This window comes from Podarcis raffonei, chromosome 3, assembly GCF_027172205.1.
Source record: "Podarcis raffonei isolate rPodRaf1 chromosome 3, rPodRaf1.pri, whole genome shotgun sequence".
Taxonomy (NCBI): Eukaryota; Metazoa; Chordata; class Lepidosauria; order Squamata; family Lacertidae; genus Podarcis; species Podarcis raffonei.
The window spans coordinates 52,018,487-52,040,763 of record NC_070604.1 but is presented as its reverse complement, the minus strand read 5'-3'; the positions used below and the strand labels follow the sequence as shown (position 1 = coordinate 52,040,763).

General features: G+C 40.7%; 1 protein-coding gene and 1 long non-coding RNA gene across 2 annotated transcripts in view; both read left to right on the top strand.

Moving 5' to 3' along the window:
* Window positions 1-20,303, top strand: part of LOC128410404 (uncharacterized) — a 36,810-nt gene extending 16,507 nt beyond the window's left edge. The window contains exon 3 of the long non-coding RNA XR_008329494.1: window positions 19,896-20,303. This is a non-coding gene — a long non-coding RNA (uncharacterized LOC128410404). The remainder of the gene's footprint in view (window positions 1-19,895) is intronic.
* Window positions 471-5,920, top strand: CD24 (CD24 molecule). The gene is made up of 2 exons (XM_053381589.1): window positions 471-649; window positions 4,371-5,920. The coding sequence occupies exons 1-2, from the start codon at window positions 581-583 to the stop codon at window positions 4,536-4,538; spliced, it is 237 nt and encodes a 78-aa protein (XP_053237564.1). The 5' UTR covers window positions 471-580; the 3' UTR covers window positions 4,539-5,920.
* Window positions 20,304-22,277: the final 1,974 nt, after the last annotated feature.

Genomic DNA, 22,277 nt, shown 5'->3' with positions numbered 1-22,277 from the left:
AGAAGGGCTCAGCTTCTAAAGCCATCACTCAAATGAAGTTCTGATCACTCATTGTGTAGTTTTACTAGTGCACCAGGTGATGTCACCGTAAAATGAGGGACACCTCTGAGCATATCCAGAGTTGTTTGTTTTTTTACCACTGAATTTACCCCACGTTATGTATCTAACATAGGGGTTAAAGCTTACAGGTCGGGCGGCGTGAATTCCAGGCCGTGCTGAGCCCCGGCACCTTTTGTTTTGAAATAAGCGAGCTTTCGAAAGGCGTCTGCTTCCTATTGTACCGCGTTTGGTGGGGGGGGGGGAATAGACCCTTGAATTGCAAACGGAGTTGCGGGGATCAGTGGAAGGGCTGACAACAAGGTAGAGGGCGGGAACGAAGCCGATCCGGGTTTTAAAAAGCCCCCAAGAGGTGGGGCAGAAGGCAACGCGACGGGTGGGAAGGAGGAGGAGGAGGTCTACAGGGGCTTCGCCCCGCCCCGGCTGGAGCTCGGCGCCCGCATAAAAACCCTCCGCAGGCGCCTCCACGTTGCATCTCAGGAGCAGCTTCGGAGGGAGTCGGGGGCTCGCCGCGCGATTAGACATGGGCACGGCACTTGCTACGCGGCTCGGCTTGGGGCTTTTGCTCCTGGCGCTGCTTTTACCCACTCAGGTGAGCGTCGGCAGCGATCTTGACGTGGCATCGTCCTCATGACCCCATACTCTAAGCTAAAGGGTCGAGGGATCCTGTTTTTCCCTTCTGTTTTTCCTCCCCGCCCCCATCCCTATTCTAGGTTACTGTTGGGTTCTCGACCCCACGCTTTGCGCTTTCCATTAATTCCTCTTGACTGTGCATGTGTGAAAGGGATGGATGAAGTCTCATCCCGAAGACTAGCTCGTCCCCGGACAAAGTCGCCTTGAGGATCCCGGACCCGGTCCCGTCAGAGTTTAGAGCAATCCACTGCCTTCTCCTACAATGCGCGCATAATTGTGGCATCCCCAAGCCAGGGCGGATTCTACAGTGCTGGCTTCCCACAAAAGGTCCTAAAGTTGTGCGATGTTTCAGGGCGCTGCGGTCGAGCCCTAAATATTCACGCTTTTCTCCCTGTCCTTTCCAGATTTCGATTTTTTGGGGAGGCTTGTTGTCTCTCGAGACAGACAGATGCCAACAGTGTTAACTCTGCCATTGGCTACCATCTGTTTTGCCAACTAGGGTGGATTGACTTGACTCGTTTTCTTTTGAAATCCGTGTTAAACGGCACTTCTCTCTCTTATCTCCGCCACCTAGAGTGGCTGGGGCAACCAAGTCAGATTGGCGGAGTACAAATAATAAAAGTATTATTATTACCTCCACCGATTCTTCTGGATATGAGATCGTGTTAGGAGGCTTGGGGCACTAGGCTTGCAATATTCTGCCACACCTCAAACAAAATACAAATTGGTGTCACCCGTATCAGTGAGGGTTCAGAACACCCTCCCTCGGGTAGCTTTCAATGTAAATTCTCAGTGCTACATTGTTGAGCTGTTTAATGTAGAATTTGCATTGTGTAGACAATGGAGGAAGGTAGGACATCTTGTTGGAATATGAATCTCATTTAGATTATCCAAGGATGGATATAGAAAGATCTTAAACTTTGGCAAATGTAAGAAAATGGGTCTTTTGCATGATGGGTTTCCACAGGAGGAGGCAATCATAATTCCCAGTTTTCTTGTTTTATGTAAGTTTTTAGAATCTAGGATATGAGGCAGACTGTACAGATATGACTCTTATTGTTTCGTGTGCGAGATACTAGCCTGCTTCCCTTTTCAGTGTTTTACTCTTCCCCTCCCTGGGAAAATTCCTGCAGACACCCAGTATTGATTTCTCTCCTCTTCATTTACCTAGCTTCTGTCTGCTTTTCTTCAGTTAGGTACAGACAAGTGGCTGTTTAAAATACTCTCAGTGTAATCCTAGGCACGTCTACTCATAAGTAAGTGTTACTATATTCAGTGCAACCTACCCTTAGTAAGCGTGTTAGGTTGCAGACCCATTAGTATCCCTATTTGCAATTTAGTAATCTGCCTCTAGCCACTGCTTTGGAACCATAAAGGCACCTTTCTTCTGTCTTTGTTTAGTAATCAAATACCTAAAATATAAAGGAGCCTAGGGAGGTAAATGGAGACTTTTTAAAAAAAAAAAAAATGTCAAATATGCCACAGCTAGAATAAAAGAAAGCTGTGTACACACTATACATTTAAAGCACAGCTCTTCCCCCGCACCCCCTCTCCCGCCAGTGCTGGGAACTGTAGTTATTAAAGGTGCTGAGAATTGTAGCTTTGTGAAAGACAAACTACAGTCCCAGAATTGGATGGGTAGGGATTGTGCTTTAAATATATGGTGTGTACTCAGCCTGTGTTTCAGGGCAGGCTGTTTCTGTAATAAAGGATAGCGGCACACAGTTTTACCACTTAAGGAATTTGGAATGTCCGTTGGCTTTCGGTGTTAGTTTCGTTCCACATTCTGCTCCAGAGTTTTTTTGCTGGAGGTGAAACTGTTGGCTGCTGGCTATAAAATGACAAAAGCTGCAGTGAGTTAGTACTTCATGCAGCCAGCTACAGAAAGAAGGATGAGTCATCCTTTTCCCTAGATCCGTCATTTGCCCCAAACAAACAAAAAATTGAAGGGGTAGGACAGAGCTTGAAGCAACGTTGGCCAGGAGAGATGGGTTAGCTGGTATAAGGCAGCAAAGATAGTAGGCAAGGCTTGACTGCCATCCAAGAAACAACTTTTGGAACTGTATTTGAGAAGCTTTAAAAGATCCGTTGTGAGACTAGATCTGCTTTTTGAAGCTGCTTTTAGAAAGCAAACAAAATTTGCAGGTAGGTGTGCTGCTCTGTTAGGAAAACACTAGGAACTAACAGCAGCAGCCAAATACTGAGCATCTCAACTCTTTGAGGTTTCTCCCATAAAAGAACTCCTGAAAGCAATGTTTGATATGAAGGGGTGCAGCAAAATGCTGGTCTCCTAAGTACAGTACTCTCCACTTATGCCCCATAGACTGTCTGCCAGCATAGACCCTCTGGGGATGAAAGTCAAATGCTAACAGATGCCATGCATTCTTGTTGCATTCTAATGATAAAATTCCATACAGTAAGCAACATATAAGTTAACATTGCTACAGATCTCTGCTGCAAGCTGCTTAAAGCACATTGAATTTTAAAGACAAAACAGCCTGACTGTAGGACTGCAGCCTTGATTTCCCCCCATAGAATTGTAGAGTTGGAAGGGATCCCAAGGGTCATCTGGTCCAACCCCCTGCAATGCAGGAATCTCTGCTAAAGCATCCATGCTAGTTTGTGTTACACAGACTCCATTGCAGCCATACAGCAAGTCCACCTTGCTATCTCTTTTGAAACTTTGTGATCTACATGCTTGCTTGGTGGAGCTTGCTTGAAAGTAACTGATATCCAAAACAGATTGGCAGAGTTACATTGACTTGAACTTGTATTAGTAAGTGTGGTTTAAGAGGCACATTTCAAATCGTAATGATCTGTTACTGCTTATTATAGTGGAAAACCTCAATTTTCCTGTATCTTGTGATCCAAAGCTATTCGATACATCTTCCCAGCTTTCAGACATACGAAACACTCCTCTTGTAACTGCTGGAGACTGACACTTTCATTCTGGAATAGCTCTCCAGTATAAATAGTGCCACACTGAAACCCTTAGCACAAAATTACCAGCTAAGCAGTGCAAAATACTACATGAAAGACTTGGAACTTGACTAGAAAGACAGTTATTTCTGTGTGTTCCTCCTGTCTCTTGGTGACTTGAAAGCTATTAAGCTAGAGACAGAAAGAAGATGGCTGTTCAGAGATAGGATAGTAGTCATGTGTGTATTCATCTCACTTGAACTATTGGCAAAACTAGTCTTTATGATTTTGCTATATCCTTTTTTTTTAAAGCTGTGTGACAAATAGTGACCAAAACAAAAGAAACCTGTGTGTTCCACAGAAAGCAAAGTGATTTTCAAGCCCTTAAAATTGCTTAGTATTGTCCCTAGTCTTAAGAGCTGACACCTCATTCAGTCAGCCTTGCTTCCAATTGCATGGCACCTTGTTAGTCCTGCTTTAGGCTCTAATTTATTCATTAAAATAAATAAATCTGTATTACCATTTGCACAAAATGTCCAAGGAAGCTAACATCAGGACTTGCTTCTGAGCAGGCAAACAATTATATTAGAGATGGATCTTCTTGGACAGGCGTTGTCGCTCTTCTCATCGCACCCATTTAAAGGTAGTAGTTTTCCTGAACTGACAGATGAAAATACATGCGGATATGCCCTTGAAGGCAAAATGCAAGTTGGAAAAGGTATTAATTGTGGCTTTACAGTCTTTTCTTTCTTCATATTTAGACGAGTGGCGGTAATGGAACAACTCCATCAGCTGCAAACAATAATTCAAGTCCAACGTCCGCACCACTTAGCACACTGAACAATACCACCCCCAAGGGACATGGAAGCTCTCTTCAATCAACTACAGGCCTCTTCATTCTCACAATCTCTCTTCTATACGTTTGTTAAGAAACCCTGGCTGGGAAACTTCCACCATTCCCTACCCAGTGCCCTGAACCATCTGAGATGGCTAGACCTTCCTATCCCAGCATGAAAAAGAACCACAGAATACCTGCATCAAGTCAGTGCAGTTTACGCTACAGTTCAGTTACTGGTACCAATTGGACTGAGAGTCTTATAAGAGCACCTGATGATCCAAAGCCATTTCCCCTGAAAATCAACCCTATGACCATTCAAGATTTGGAAGGCAGTGGGGTGGGCTCCAGTCTTCAACAGCTGGAATTGGAAATACAAGACAAAGAAGTACAACTTGACTGGCCGTGGATAATGACTACCATGAAAAACATAGGAGAAAGATAATGAAGATATGCAAAATAAGGACTCTTTAATTTGAATGAAAACGAAGCTTCGAAAACCACTAGAAAATACAAATGGCGCTGGTTCAGTTCACTCAGTTTCGTATGTAAGGATGTATCCAGCAGACACAGAGTTCCATCCAACATTTTGCTTTGGAATTTCCAGCTTCAGTTGGGCAGATCTTATTTTAAGCCTCAGTTAATGTGTGGCTGTTCTAACTAAGCCTGTGTAGTTTTAAAATATATTGGAAAATTACTTTTACTGTGGTATTTCAGGTTTTTCCCCATTTTACTAAAGCTATAAGTGAACCATATGTGCCAGCAAAACAAGTTATTTGGCAAAGCAGTGGCAAAAACCGCTTGAATAAAACTGAACAAGGGATCAAATCTCCACTGCTAAACTTGAAATGCTATTAATTTTTCATTATCATAGTAGTCGCCTTCTAAAATAAAGCCTCTAGAGTCATTTCCAGATGTCCGTTTTGATTTGGTGAAATTTGTATTTTACTCTATTTTATGCTTGAAATGTAATGTTGGGGCAGAAGAATGGAGAGTAGCCTTTTCAAACAAAAGTGGGAAGGGATGAAGTCTTCAATCATCAAGAATTTTAGAAAATGTCTCAATGATTGAAACCAAATAACACTTGCACAGACACATTTTAGGTAAGTAAGTGTACTAGATAACAAATAATTTGAACTAAGGCTGGCACTAAGATGCAGGTTGAACTAAGTGCTTGGATTTTCAGAAATATGGAGAGGCTTGTTGACAGTACTATGTCCATGTAGAGTCTTGTCCTGTTCTCCTGTGGAATCATAGCTTTTAAAGAGAACCCATCCTTTGACTTGGACAGTTTACCCAAAATCTAACAGTTTGCATTGTTGAATAACCATGTGGTAAACTCCATAAAATACTATGGTAGGGTATATGTGCACTTCTTCCTTTTTTGTATCAAGTACACTGTTTTGATTTTGTGACTATGTGATTATGCTTTAAATTTAATTGGGCAAATTGTAAATAAAAAAACCCCTGATCTAAGATTTGTGTATTCTAGCATTTCTTCAGCACTTTACCATAACTAAGTTAGAGCAAACAGATGCAGAAGAAGGAAGGCTTTTTGCATTCCAGCAGAAAATGTCGATACCTCTTTCTGGCCCTCTTGTATGTTGGTGACATCACACATGGGAGAAGCTGCCCATTTTCTTTAGGATGTTTTGAAAGGTATAGTCATGAAGGCCCTGCAGTATGTAATGTTGCAGCTGATCAATTAAAAGCCAGGCAAATGGAAGATGACTCATTGGCCGGCTGATAGATTGCTAGCTGCTAAGTCAGCATTATTCTGTTAGGGGCTTCTGTACCTCTGACCACTTACATAAATGGCTAGAAACTCCACAAAGGCTGCTTAGATTCCTGAATCCACCTCCCGGAATTCCCCTTGCCCCTCTCAAAGATTGTCAATGGCACAGAAATACTGTCAGGTTGTCTATGTAGGTAGCTCCCCTACACAATCATAAATAAAACTTGGTTGTATGACACATGACTTGCACTAAATAAATGAATAGTCCAGTAGCGCCTTGGAGACCAACTAAGTTTGTTCTGGGTATAAGCTTTTGTGTGCACACACACTTCTTCAGACATGACTTGCAGTATTTCTGCACTCTTGCATGCAGCCTTCTCATCTCAGGGACATGGTTCTGGAGAAGCACACTTAATGCATACATTTTAGATTCAAGCAGTTGCATGAATTGCATGGTATACATGCTGGTGATACTTTATAGCTTGCTCTTCCAGAGGAAAGATGCTTTAAAAAAAATAAATAAATCCTGACTTAAGTTAGGGTGATCAGATGTAAACGGTTAAGACCCCAGTGCCTTGACAATGTAGCAAATGCTGGGTTTCTTTTAGAGACTGCTAGACTCCTACATGTGACAGTCACCCAGAGCATCTCTGGAGTCGTCTTAGTACATGGAAGAACAAGCACTTACTCAAATATCTGCATGTGTAGCCCCTTCCCCTTACAGAAAGATTGCCAGGGTGGGGAAGCAGGGAAGACTTAGCAGGGGTTCTTGTTCCACTTTCTAAGGAATGAAACTAGCAGGATGTCACGACAGAAATGGCTGAAGCTAGGAGGAACAGAGATTATTTTAACATAGTGTTGGGTTTGATATGATGCTCCGGTGGTAGAAAGGGAGTGCTCACTTTCACTGCTCTTCTGAGTACATGGCCTAGCTCTCTGGGATCAAAGTGTCTCCACATCTTTGAAAAGAGTAGTGTGGCACTGAAAGGTCAGTTTTTCTGTGTCATGGATCTAGGTTCGTTCATATTTCTGTTTGACTAATCTACTGGAACACCACAAGATGACATCAACCTAGATACAGTAGCTTGGGTTACAGCTAGGCATCTCTTTCTGTTCATAGGATGAACCAAGATCCAGCAGAAGAACCTGCTGGCAGAAGACAGTTTCCTGATCTCTCTGCCCAACCAACCATTCAGAGCAGCTTCTTAGGGTGCAAGGAGACTGGTGAAAATTGTTTTTTCCTGCTGGCAGGGACATTCTGAGTGACAAACTCAGTTGGCTGCACACTTCCACTGGCAGAAGCCTAAGCATGACCCAAACAAGGGCTTTCTTCTTCTTTTCTTTTAAATGAAGAAGAGAAAGGGCTGCCATACATCCTGATTTTCCAGGACGTGTCCTGAAATTCACCTCCAAAAATGGTGTCCTGGCATATATTTCGGAAATTGGGCAAATGTCCTGGAAAACCAGCAACAGTTAAATTGTGCCGAAAGTGCCAAAAAAGATCCCAAACTCAAAAATTCTTGTAGCTAAAAAAAAGTCAACAATTTGGGGGTCTTCCAAAAAAAACAACAACAACTGAACAACTTTTGGGGTGTATATCTTACTTTTTGAAATATGGCAATCCTAAGTTATACTGGATATAGGTCAATCAAATTTTCTTAGTTACATGTCCAGTGTCTGAAAATCAATGCAGTATAAACATGAAGAGTTGGAAAAGCGACTGCTTCAGGGATCTGGAGCATAGCTGAGTATTGCTTGTCATCTTCTTGGTCTTTCTCGCCATATTAAAACTCAATGGGTTCTATCTAACCTGATCACTGATTTGGGAAACTAATAATAATAATAATAATAATCAGGTAACCTAAGAAAGACTGCTAGTATAATTTAGTCACAGGACAATGAAATCATTGAGGAAGCAGCAAAGCATGCCAGCGAGAACAATATGTCTTTATTAAGCTAGAGGGGAAGTGGCAGGGCCAACATTTAATATCCACATCTATGTTTAATCAGAGCACTGGAGAACACAGCAGCACCCACTATATTCTGGATTTTATGGAGTTAATCTGGATAATATACTGTAAATTGAAGGGCTTGTCTTTAAAGATCCTGCTTCTTTTCAGTGGCAGTCAAGGTTTATTTACTACAGCATTGCAAACAGATAATACAATTTAAGGTCACTATCAACTCGTATTTGGAAACTCTAGACATTTTAGTGATCCTTCCTTGGACAAAAGAATGGTGAAGTGAATAGAATTCTGTTGTTTTTCCCCACTTCAGTTTTTAGGTTTGTGTAGCTAAAAAATAACTGTAAATACATTGAATGCGCCATAAGCTGCTGAAATAGTACCGTAATAATTGTGACAGGAAGATTGAGGGTATAATCTATGGGCTGGGTGGGAACAGTCATCATTAATGTATTTCCCCAGTCTTAAACATATTTATTTTTGCTGGCATGGACATATCCCAAGCAATCAAGCAAGGAGTTCTACAATACAATCCTATGCATGCCTACTTAGAGGTAAGTCCCACTGGGTAATCTCTGCCATAAGTCAAGCACTGCGTCTATCACATATGACTAGCATTGGACATCCCACATGGATTGCAATGGGACTTGCTCCCAGATAAAGGGGCATACAGTAGCTCTGTAGCCTTAAATGTATTGTGTGTTTTACATTTTCTCCATCTTTGGACTGTGAGCAGGCCCTAAAAGTGACCAGCAATGATACAAATTGAACGTGCTATTAAAAATCAGTAATTAAAAAGAGTAGCATGATCAGCTGTAGCATAAATTGACCAACTGCCGAAAAGCATTCTGTAGGGTACGATACTAGTGCTAGGGTATGATACTGCACTGAACTTACTCTCCCAGCCCTAATTTTAGGTTTTCTGAACCTAGATGGAATGCTTCTGGTGTAAAAGTACATTTTAGTAATCTGAACAGACTTCCCCAGTCTTCATACTCTCCCTCACTCCTAGGCCTGGCATTTTCTCATGAGAGTTGATTTGACTCTTGCTTATAAGCCCATTGATTGAGGTTCTTTATTTGTCATGCATTTATCAAAGTCACCTCATTCCTCAGTTCAGGTTACATCAGGTCCCCTAGTAAACCTTACAATGGAACGTTTGTGTCCAAGAACTTCTGCACATATTCAAACATGCATACCTTTAAAGTCATTTCTGCCACCGTCTGCTCTTTGCTTCCTTTCAGACATCTGAATGTTCAAATTTCCATATATGGCTGAAATGGTTACTGCAATAGACGCCATTCAGTTACTATATTGTGATAGGAACAATTGCCAACATTTTGCGCTCTCTTTTCTTTTGTACGATAAAAGGTAGATTTGAAATCGGATCCCCACTTGTATGTGCAGAATGTTTTTTATGGTACTGTAGCCTTTAACACAATTATATTGGCCTGCTATGTTTTGATATTATATAGATGGTAGTTACTGAATGCAATAATTTAAAGAGCAGCATTAAACACTTAGAAGTTTTCGTGTTTAAAGACTTACTGGTTACATTATTATGCTGAGGCCTTGAAAAGTAACTGGATCTTGCATTCAGTTATCAGCTTCTGATTAGCCAAGTGAAACTCTGAGCTTCCTGCTCATGAATGCATAATTGGTCTGCTTTAGTCTAATGAGTGACCCAAGGCTGCAGAGGGAATGGGATTAATTCTATACCGTTTGGCAAATGACCATTTATGTCCTACAGAGACTCATAACTCTACTGTAACATTCATGCTGCATATAGATGAATGCATTATTTTTTCATCCTCCTAGCTATCCTCTTGCTTTCTTTGCATTAGGTATACATTGATTCAATAATTAAAAAACAAACAAGGCAGCAATATTTTGCCTTAAATTGAATTTTAAACTGTATCAAAATTCCCTTCCATAATCTAACAGGGAATGTTTATTAACAAATGAATACAAGTCATTGAAATATTTTAGTTAACATATTTCCTAAGCCACTAATAGTCTGGCTCCACAGCATCTGCCTGAAAGGCGCTCAGAGATGTAACTTCTGTTTCCTGAGAGAACCCACCTAAGCCCCATTTATTTGCAAAGTTTCCTCCGTCCTTTGTCTCCTTCTAAATAATAAATAAAATATAAAAATATAAAATATAAAATAAAATTATATATCCCTTGTCATGAAATAATTAAACAATGTAAAATAAAAATCGCCTAGCAAATAAAACAAATTTATTTTAGTCATAAACCATCTCATATGGCAGCAATAAAATGACACTAAAGCAAATAGTTTAGGAACCATTTTGTAAACAAGCAATGCTTTACTGCTTGTGCAACTTTTTCTGACTGCTGTATGGAAAAGTACATGAATCTGACCTTTGAAGAGTTTTTCAAAGGCTTTCTGAAAAATGTATGCATTCAGCCACTTCCAAAAAGACCAGCAGGAAAAGGGTTAGCAAACATGTCTCAGAAGAGAGTTCTAGAACACTGGGGCTTCCTCAGAGAAGGCCTTGTTCTTTGTAGAGAGTAGCCTAGTCTCTCTATATTGGAATATGGAGCTGGACCAGTTCAGAAGATCTAAAATGCTGTCAGTGGTGGTGGTCTTTATATGGGAGATGGCATTCTCTCAGGTATTTGAGAACCAAGGCACTTGGTCTTGAAATACAAGCCTCATATAATCAACATACTTGAGTCTAATTAATCCATATGGCCTTAATACCAAAGACACAAACTGTCTTTCCAGGCATAGCCTACGTCACTTCCCCTTATCTTGGGAGGAAATGAGCAACCTAGCCATTTGTTCTACCCAGTTTACATGTGAATTTGGTGTGTGAGGAGCTCTGAGCCACTCCCTCCAGCAGCATGGCTTTAACTTGCCTCTTTTGTTCCAGACAATAATGGAGTCTGTAGGTACTGTTTTTCCTATACAAATAGTTGAGGAACAATTTTGTAAACAAGCAACATTTTACTGCTTGTGCAACTTTTTCTACCTGCTGTATGGAAAAGTACACGAATCTGACCTTTGAAGAGTTTTGTAAATAAACCATTTTGTAACTTACTAACTGGTCTATCTTTGTGCTAGGGAAATGGGAAAGAGCTTTTGAAGGGGGGCATTTTGGAACTCACCAAAGGGGCACATTTAAAAGGTTTTACACCCTATATTTTTACACTTTCCTTTGCTGCATGCTTTGCCATGTGAAATCTCTGCCGGGGTTCTCTCACCAAAGCGTACTTGCCCCAAACTTGGGTCTTGGCTTCCAGGAATTCCAACACAACCAGCACTTTGAATTGGACATGGGGAGATATCAGGGGCCAGCGAACATGCCTTAAATAGGTGATACACGAGAATGCCAACCAGCACCCGGCAACAGGAGCAAAACATATGCATTCTGGCCTGGCCGAAGTTTCTGAGTTACTTTCAAACACGTTATGGTAGTAGTCTAATCTGCAAGTCACCCAAATGCGAATGATAGGGCTAGTAGCACATTGATAAAGCTGATAAAAGCTGGTTTTCAACAATGTGTTTGAGCCTCCATGGTTAGAAAAGGAGGAGGTGTGGCAAATGTGCTTGTTCCCCATTCCCCACCCCAGTGGTCACTTTGCCTGATTATGAACACTTGAAGAGGGCTTGAATCTCCCACTATTCTCAAGTCTGTATTTGGGTTGAGTTAAAGTTGCTGCCCTGAGCTGGATGGATTGAAATTGCTATGCCCCATCCTTGTGCATTGTTATAGGGTGAGCAGTCTTATAATAGCACATATTATCAGAAGTTAACAGGATATTATGTTCTCATTCCCCTTTTTACTCTATCACTTCTTCCTTCCTTCCCATACAGCTGTGTCTATGCCTGGATATTAGATGGCTCTCAGTAAGGTCTCCTGAAATGCAGGGGATATTTATCAAGAGAGGAATGTGTGTGAAAACTAGCCTACTGTGCAAAAATAAAGTTCACACATATTGCTTTGCCCACTTTGCTTCTAGTTCCACACACCACAGTAATATGACCCCCAGGAGGTTGTCCAGAAGGAAAGGTGGCTCTTGGGATTAAAAAGTTTATCCACCCCAGTTCTATGAGAATGATGAGCTGATGTAGAAGCCTGGCCAATTTTGATGTTGACTAGTTTGTGTCTTTGGCTCTGCTACCCCTGATTCTGTCTAACTGCAAACATCTCTGAGCTAGGGCAAATAGCTTGAGAGTAGTATTCTCTCATCTTGTTTTTGTTGTTCTCCTCTTACAGTTATTGCAATTAATTACAGTGGTACCTCAGGTTACATACGCTTAAGGTTACATACGTTTCAGGTTACATACGCTTCAGGTTAAAGACTCCGCTAACCCAGAAATAGTGCTTCAGGTTAAGAACTTTGCTTCAGGATGAGAACAGAAATTGTGCTCCGGCGGCGCAGCCGCAGCAGCAGCAGGAGGCCCCATTAGCTAAAGTGGTGCTTCAGGTTAAGAGCAGTTTCAGGTTAAGTACGGACCTCTGGAATGAATTAAGTACTTAACCTGAGGTACCACTGTATTATGGACTGAACAGACTGATGCATTGTTAAGTGTCTTAATATGAATTTTGGGTTTTGGCTTGTTTTGTATGTTGATATATATTATCGACATTTTGTATTAATTCCCATACCCTCTCCTACTGGTTTAATTGTTAGCTGCTCCTTCCATTGGGAAGGAAAAGCAAGATATAAGCAATGGATGACTGAAATGAAATGCAAATAATAGAAAGTTACTGTAATGTGGGAATGAATCTGGCCTTCTGGCTTCTAACTCCTTGCACCAATTAATCTGGGATGTAATGCTTCTGAGAAGGACTGTGGTTTGGCTTCTCAACTTTCCACAGGTGCTCAGGTTACCTGCCCAGTGAATAGTCTTGGGCAAGTTATTCTGCTCTGTTCAGAATTAGCCTGTAACTGAAGAGGGATGCTGATGTCCTGAGGCACTGAGAACTCCCTGCTAGCAAGGTGCTTCTTCTCTGCATTACATAGTTGGCTTAATGTGCTTCATTGCTCACTAGCAGTATAACCAAAGAGTCGTTGGGCATTTGTCCAAAGTTTTGTTGACTCCTAAGCTCAAACTTCTTTTTCTTCTTTGCTTGTGCTTTCCAGCCCCCTCAAATTTCCAAGTTCTTCTTTCTTCTTGGCCTATTTCTAATTTTTATTGATCTTCACATTCTTATTTTTCTCATCTATTGAAATGACACCAACCAAGGTCTCGCCATATCTAAGTGCATTTCTCAATCTATTCCTCCTTGATTGCTATGCTGTCTCCCTATGACAACTGCTCCTGGGCCCACACGCATGACTTGAGAGGAGTGCTATATTGCTACTGTCAACTATAACATCCTCAGCAGTTCCCTTAATTACTGCTTCTATGATACTTCCCTCTTCTGGTTCCTTTCCTTCATCTTTTGCTGCTCTTTCTATGCTTCCTTTGCTGATTCTCCACCCCTCCATCTGACCTACATGGCATTGCAGCCTGTGCAAAAATGTCACCTGCTGATTTGTGTAGCCAAACTATTGTGACAGGCACAACAGGCCATTTTTACCCTGGTCAATAGGGAAACTCAGTAAGAGGACGGAAAGCATCAAACATCCACAACTCTGGTCTTGGTTTCCAATGCAGCAGAATGAATCAATACATTCTAAGTCAGGCATAGGCAAACTTGGCCCTCCAGATGTTTTGGGACTACAACTCCCATCATTCCTAGCTATCAGTACAAGTGGTCAGGGATGATGGGAGTTGTAGTCCCAAAACATCTGGAGGGCCAAGTTTGCCTATGCTTGTTCTATGCTGTGGAGCTACCCCAAAGCAAATAGAAGCAATATGAAGAATATGACCTGATTGTGGGGGAACGACTTGTACTTAAGGCGTATTGAAATCAGAACTTGACAATTGAATCTTATACTTATCTTCTCAGATGTAAGGCTGTAATCCTAACTTCACTTACTTGGGAGCAAGCCCCATTGAACTGAATTCAATAGGAGTTGCTTCTCAGTAGCCATGGCCAGGCTTGTGTTGTAAGTCATGCTGTGTTCAGCTCACCACCTAGTAAATGTGTTAGGAATTGCAGCCTTAATTACGGCTCAGACTGTAGTTTCAATCCTATATACAGCCAGAACTGGTGGTCTCACCACGATGATAATAAGGTCATTATGGATATCCAATTTTCAGAAGCAGCACCTGAATCTCATTTCCTTCACAGCATATAATATTAAAAAACTAAAAGGAAAAACAGAGCAAGGAATCAGTGTCATTTGGCCTTTCTCCTTCTTTTTCTTAACATGCAACTTCAAGAGTAAGCCTCGCAAGTGGGGCTTCCTGGCACACAGAAAACTAGCAGAGCCTACCCAAGCAGGAACATTGGTAGTCCCCCCTCCCTTGTTAATCTCCATAGAGACCCCAGAATTTAAGCAGCTGTTGTGTGGATTTAATCTAGTTTCGTCTCTGATCCACCCACATGCTACCAGTCTCAGCAAAGTTGATTTTCAGCTTCTCAAATTTCCTGATTGGTTTTAGCTTTGTGTACCTGGAACACTTGGAAAGAGAATGCTACTTGAATGCTGAGGTGACTTTATAGGCATAGCTGTCAACTTTTCCCTTTTCTTGTGAGGAATCCTATTTGGAATAAGGGAATTTCCCTTTAAAAAAGGGAAACGTTGACAGCTGTGTTTATAGGAGGAAGTCACACAAACTGTAATCAGGACAATGTCAGAAGATATCAAGCAAGCTTGGGGTATAATAAACAGAAAAATACCAGATCAGCACTTACCGGCTCCATCTTATGAAAGTATTTCTATTTTAATAATAATAATAATAATAATAATAATAATAATAATAATAATAATAATAATTTATTATTTGTACCCAGCCCATCTGGCTGGGTTTCCCCAGCCACTCTGGGCAGCTTCCAACAGAATATTAAAAAACAATAGCCCTTCAAACATTAAAAGCTTCCCTAAACATTTGAAATATTTGAAGCCCACCCTAATCACATAACACAAATGAGAGCAATGGTTGTGTTGCATTTGCATGTGCAATATGCCATAAATATATGTGCTGTTATTGATATATATGAAATAAGTAGTGTGTTTTTGTTTTCACTGAACCACATAAACAATGTATTGGGGAGAGGGAACTGTGTCTAATAGTATCTCATATCCCACAATTTATACTATTACATTTTAATTTTCCTCAATATTTATTTGATGATATTCCCAACACCAACTATGATAGCATTTCCCAATGTTTATTGTATTTTTCTGGCATTTCCAGCGTCTGTTTGGATCTTTCCAAACCAGTATGTACGGTAACTTAGAGCTTTCCAAACTGTGTGTCGTGACACATTAGTGTGTTGGCTGCTGTGTGTAGGTGTGTCGCACAAACGCTCCTCGCACTCCTCCTAGGACTGGAAATGGTTAGGGGTGCCATATTTCAAAAGGTAGAAACCAGGACCCCCCCACACACAATGTTGAGCGATTTCTCGGTTTACTTCTGAAGATCCAGGACATTTTCCCAGGGACAAAAATGCAACCTGGGCTTAGGACAATCCAATTTCCCCACAATAGAGAAGAAGAAAAGTTGTCTTGTAATAGGTAACAGCTACATCAGAGCTTTTCAAACTTTTCATGTTGGTGACACACTTTTTAGACATACATGATTTTGCAACACAGTAATTTAGTTTTACTAGCAAACTGGAGGTTAAACTAACCTAGGGCTACCATATATCCGGTCACTACTGGGATTTTGAAAGGCAGAAGTGATGTCCAGGGGGAATTTTTCAGAAGGTGGCTGTTTGTCTTGGATCTTCAGAAGTAAACTGAGAAATCACTCAACAAAAGTCAGTCTACTTGCTACTGTGATAACTGCTTTGAGTTTGATTGTGGGAGTCACAGAGCTTTATCTGGATATTCTGTATTATGTCATTGTATAGCTGGATTTGAATATAGAATGCTTAAGCCCAAGCAGTACTGAGGAAGAAACAAAGTGAGGAATATAAAGCATTTAAGAAACTGTGTGAAAAAGCCATGAATACATTGGACTAGCACTGGGATCCAGGACTACAGTTCCCATCATCCTGAACTATTTTCCAAGCTGGTTGGGGTTGATGGGAGTTGGAGTCCAACAATATCATGGCATGACATTGACATGGGAAAGACAGATGAAGCTTCAGGCCAGTCTAGGGCAAAGCACTAACTAATCTAACCTGCCTCAGTGAATCACTGAAAAAGTTAAAACACAGCTTGGAGCTGGTTGGAGGAAGTGTGGGAAACATTATAATTAAAGTAAAATATCCCTTTAGTGGATAATAATTATCACCTCATACGGCGAAGCATTATTATCCTAAAATGTGAAGATAATTCAGTCCGCCGCCCACTTTCCATCAATTGATGATTTTGGTAAAGGCAAGAATAAAGCAGAAACCGACTCAGCGGGAAGTGTCATTAGTGGGGAATCTAAAATGAAACTCTTTCATTTTGTTGACAGTAATGTCCTTTGGTCACAAAACTGGATTCTAGTTGAATGAAGAATTAGGAGAGAAAAGCCTGAGATTTTTAACTAACCACATGATGGTATGTGAACTCTTCCAATAAACCATCTGTTGTGAGAGTTTTGATATCTACTCCCAAAGTGAAGTGTGCTTTTGAAAAGGAAATATGGAATATGGAAATACAACACTTACTCCACAGCACACATATCATACCAAAGCAAATTTCTTTGCAATCTTGTTGACAGCTCTGGCTCTAATCAGATCAGCCTCCATGGCAAATAATTTTCTTTTGCAAAATAGCACATATTCGTTTGATTGATAAGCAGGTGTTGTCCTGGCAGAAAAATGATGGTAAAAGAGATAATCTTTATTCTTTAAGGAGGCTCATCTAATTCTAAATTAAGGAACTGACCATAAAGGAATTGTGCCATTATCATAAACATCAGCAGAGGCATTTTTGCCTACAATACCTAGAGTCTGGAAATATTTCCCCCCCTTCATATTGCTCCATCATAACCTATTTATTGCATGAAAATATTCATATGACCTTACAAAATCAGAGTCAAGACTTCACTCCTGTATAGAAGCTATAGGCATTTTTATGATGAATGTTAAACCTGATACTTGAACTTTGGCCGATCCATGTATCTTTTCCCACATGATCCCATTTGTTCATGCTGGGGGCCAAATAGCAGATTTACCACCCTGCTTCCTATATATGAAAATCCATATAGGATATCACTGCACATGGAGATGGTGGGGGGAAGAATCCTATGTGGATTTGTTTTTTTTTTTAATTATGTACAAACGTTATTTGTGTGATAAGCAGAGCCATATATGCTGCTGCTTCTTTAAATATATACATATACACATATACGATATATACATATAAAAATCACTTACAGATTAACAATAAAAACATCACAGCACCAGCCCTTTCCTTAAAAGTAAGTGGCCCTGATAAAGAAGAATGTTCCAAAGTTCTGATTGCAGCAAGCTGCTGATTCTGTAGGTTCACCATATTTGTACTTAGAAGCAGTCATAAAAACTGGAAAAAATAAAACTACAGTATAATAAAATAATAATCATAGAAAGCTTAAAAAGAATGAATGGTGCAAAATATATCCCATAGTGGAATACAAGGGTCATATTTCTACCAAACATAACAAATAACTACAGAGTTCTGACGGAATATTAATGGTGAAAAAGATGATAAATTATTCTTAGTCATGCAGTTTAGTGTAAAACAAAATGAGGCTTTCTGAAATTAATCCCCATTTTGTCATTTGGCTTGGAAACATGCTACATATTTTTTGACATTGCTTTCTGGAAATTAATATCACATGTGTCAGTATGAATTGTGTAAAAGAAGTCACAAAGCTGTGAAATTGTCACAAGTGGACCATAGAAAGAGAAGCAAAATTTGCACTGCATTATTTGACATTGCTGGGAAATGCAAATTAAACAGTTTGGGCTGATTTTCTCCATCCAAAATCAATTCAACTTTGTTTTGCTATGGCTCTGACTCTTCACGCTATGGAAATCTCAAATACTGAAGCACTTGAGAACCCTTAATGTCAGAAACTCAGTAAGCTGAAATCCCTGGAGTATCTGAATGGGTTTGATTGGTTGAGAGATGGCCATGACCCATGCATTGAATCCCACAAGACTCAGCAGAACCCTGTTTTCCTTGTCGCCTAAAGCAAGTGCACATTCCAGAATACTTGAATATTCTACGTGTGTGTGTGTAAAAAATATGCTACTCCTTTCTTTAAAAGGGTAATGGAGCTACTATATTTATTTATATTCTTGAAAGGTTATTAACTAAATTTCATTGTACTGGAATCATTGCTTTGATTTTGTACATCTCAGTGTTTCATCTCTTTAATGTAGGTTGCCTAGATAAAGATAAGTTAACTTCCTTATGTACTGCATGTACAGTGCTGCTTATGTAGGTAAAGGTAAAGGTAAAGAACCCCTGGAAGGTTAAGTCCAGTCAAAGGTGACTATGGGGTGTGGCACTCATCTCACTTCAGGCTGAGGGAGCCAGCTTTTTTCCACAGACAGCTTTCCGGGTCATGTGACCTGCATGACTAAACCGCTTCTGGCGCAGTGGGACACCGTGACGAGTGCTGGAGCGCATGGAAACTCTGTTTATCTTCCCGCTGCAGCAGTACCTATTTATCTATTTGCGCTGGTATGCTTTCAGACTGCTAGGTTGGCAGAAGCTGAGGCAGAGCAACAGGAGCTCACCCCTGTCACGCAGATTCATACTGCTGACCTTCCGATCAGCAAGCCGAAGAGGTTCAGTGGTTTGACCACAGCACCACCCGTACCCTATTAATAAGTACTGTTTATGTTTGCATGAAGAACAGTGAATTCTTCCTGAAAATTCTTCCTTGTAAACATTCCCCTCTAAATGAGTGCATCTAATGAGAATGCTGATATTAAATGTGCATATATTTATGCACACTTCCTGAAAAGGGAACACTCCTACTCTCTATGTAAGTGGTGTTGAAGAAACGAAGTACAGATAACTAAGTACAACACAAATGTTTTGCCCTGGTTTGAAACTTCTACAAGAAAAAGCAGATACATCAAGCTGTGAATGTCCTTTCGTCACTGAAAAACCCTTATTCATCCTTATCAAATATGGGTAAAGTAAAAGAAAACATCTGAGGAAATAGAAGGGCATAGATGAGATGGGCATGAAAGTGGGGATTTGAGTCTTCCCGGTCTTGGCTCAGCACTCTTGCCATTAGACCACACTGTGTGTGTGTGTGTGAAAGGGTTTTGCAGGCAGGTTTTTTCAAATTGAAGCTCTGTGTCTGAACATTTTTTGCCCTAGAGCTTTCCCTGAGCTCTAAAAAGAGGGTTTGCACAATCAGAGCAAACATCATTCTCTGGAAAACATGAACTGACGTTTGCTCCGATTGAGTGGTAAAGAGCGGGTTTTCACTGGGAAAGCTCTGTGGCAAAAGATAATAATCGCCCAGACACACAGCTTTAAACCTGTGCCTGGAAAGAGCAGGGCAAAAGGTATGTGGGGATAAGCTCTCATATGTACCGTAGTCAATAGACTTGTTTCCTAAGTGCTTCACTTCAGGGTAGTTTGTACAATCATGAGCTGGGCTGCCTTCCTTAGGAATGGACTGCAGGTAGAGTCAGAGTTGAACGGTACAGCAAACAAGGAACCCCACTTACTCCTTGGCCTCCAGGTCCACACTGACTTCCTGTCCTCTCCTCTACAGGATGTTCACTCTTCAAGTACTTCCCCTTGACCCAGGAACTAAACTATCTACGCAGTGAGGACTTGAGCAGCCTTTCCATTGTGGTCCATAAGTTGGTAAGCTCACAATTATATGGCTATAATGTGCTCTAAGTGGGCCTCTCCTCAGGCCTGGTTTGGAAACTGGAGCTGGTGCAAAAGGCAGTTGCTAGGGGGGCACCTGGCTTTACCCATGTTACACCGGTGTTAAAAATCTGCTCTGGCTGCCTATTAGTAACTGAACTAAGTCCAGGGTTTTGTTACAGGCATTGAAAGTCCCAAAACAACCCGGATTCCTAGCAAACTGCCTTCCCCCCATGCAGGTCCAGCTGTTCTTTAATGTCTTCAGAAAAGGCTCTTCTGGTCCTTACACAACCAGCAGATTATCACTTGGTGACGACACACAAGTGGCCCTTCTTGGTGATAGGACCTGCCCTCTGGAATGCCCTTGCTTGAATAATTTGTAATGACCTTCAAATGCTTCTTAAACTTTTTTTGCTTACCTGAACCTTCCTCCCTTAATTTTTAATTTTCCGTTTTGCACACTGCTCTATTTTCTTCAGTTTTGCTTTGTTCTTATATTGCTTTGATCTAGTTGCTAGGAATTTTTACTTAATGTTATCACTGAAGTTTTATTGTTTTACGTAAATGGATTATTATTATTACATTAGGCAGCATAAATTCTTCACAAATAAAGGGTTACATAAAACTTTAACCAAGATGCTTGTGAAAGGCAGGGCAACAAGAAGTAGCTGGTGGAATGTATTCCCATCCCTAGTTTTTATTGCTGTGAAGACAGTTAAGAAGGCAAAATGTTTCACCTTACATTATTCTGTTGCTTCCTTTCTCATTATAAAGCCATTCATATTTGTTCTCAGGGTGTAAATTACTGTGTGAGACTAGGGGTTAACATCAAGCATCTTTTATTATCGCCCCATTTCCCTTTCTACGTCCAAATAGTTACAATATTTAACGCTGTTTAATAGCTGTTATGAGTTTGGGGTGGAGGAAGTAGACTGTATGCTGGATCCGTCTAACCCCCGGATCCAGCAAATGTTAAAATATAAGCCAGTTTAGCTTCCTGTGTTGAGATGATTGCCTGGGTGATGATGGGCCATTAAGAGAACAAAGGAAAATGGGCTCTGTGTCAACAGAGATAGAAGGACAAATCCTGAGCTGAGAGAGTAAGAGCAATGTTTTATTTCTGTTTGAATCCAAGGCTGTGACTATGGGAGAATCAAGATCCTTTTGGGGTGTTAATACTGTGAACTCCTCCATTGTAGGCTCTGGTTGTATATATGTGTAAATATATCATAAAGGCACTGCCTTATTCCAAAAGGAAACACAAACCCCTGGAATCTCACACTGCTCCGAGATTGGGGTGCCGTGCAACATGGCTTTTTTGGAAGAGCATCTGTGGGGTTGGAAGTTCTGCTTCTACTAATGCTCCTATGCTGATAAACACCAGAGTTTTGTGCACATCACTTTGATGGTTATTTTAGCCTAAGCTTTTTAGTACCCAGCAGATTTGTTTTCCTTCTTTATTATACAAAATTATCATTTTCCTTTGGCAATGAGAACAGTCAGCTGGCTGCCTTTTGGAGATAGATGTTTGGAAGCAGCTGTCAGTCAGTGTTTCTGTTGTGAAAGTCACAGCTGTTCCAGAGCCACCTGACTACCTTGTCCAGATGATCTTGGACAAATTATTGTCTCCCACTCGGCACTGATCAGCAGTAGGATCACAATTAAGCACTTATTTACAGAAGCACATGTGAAAAAGAAAATGGACATAAATACATTAGAAATGGCAGTACGTACAAAAAAAAAACACCACCCCAAAACACCCAATCCCACATTGAGGGAACATTTCAGCTTCCCAGGACATTCTGTAATTGACTTTAAAGTGGCCAAACTGGAACAAAGGAACTTCAAAGGGAGAGTTCAATGTGCAATGATTGCATCACAATATAATATATCATGAGGTTAAGTGCTGTCACTTCTGAATTGATTCGGTACAATGAATTTTTATCACGCTACCTGTACACACTGGCCAGCCAATGCCAGGATAGTCTGTGTCATCAATACAGCAGGGGGTTTTCTGTGTGCGTGAGCATAGCCACTGACAAATACGTAATTATAATTGTTTGTACTTTTCATTTGACTCATTGGATCAGGCATGTAATGAAGTGGACCTTAGCCAACAAAAGCTTGCTTGCTTGCTTATTTGTTTATTTATTTCATACCATTTATATACTGCTTGATTGGGGGGGGGGACTGATAATATGTACATCTCTTGGGCTTTAAGGTGCCTGAATACACATTGTTTTCCTTTTTATGTTTCCCCCCTTCTCCATCAGTATATAGC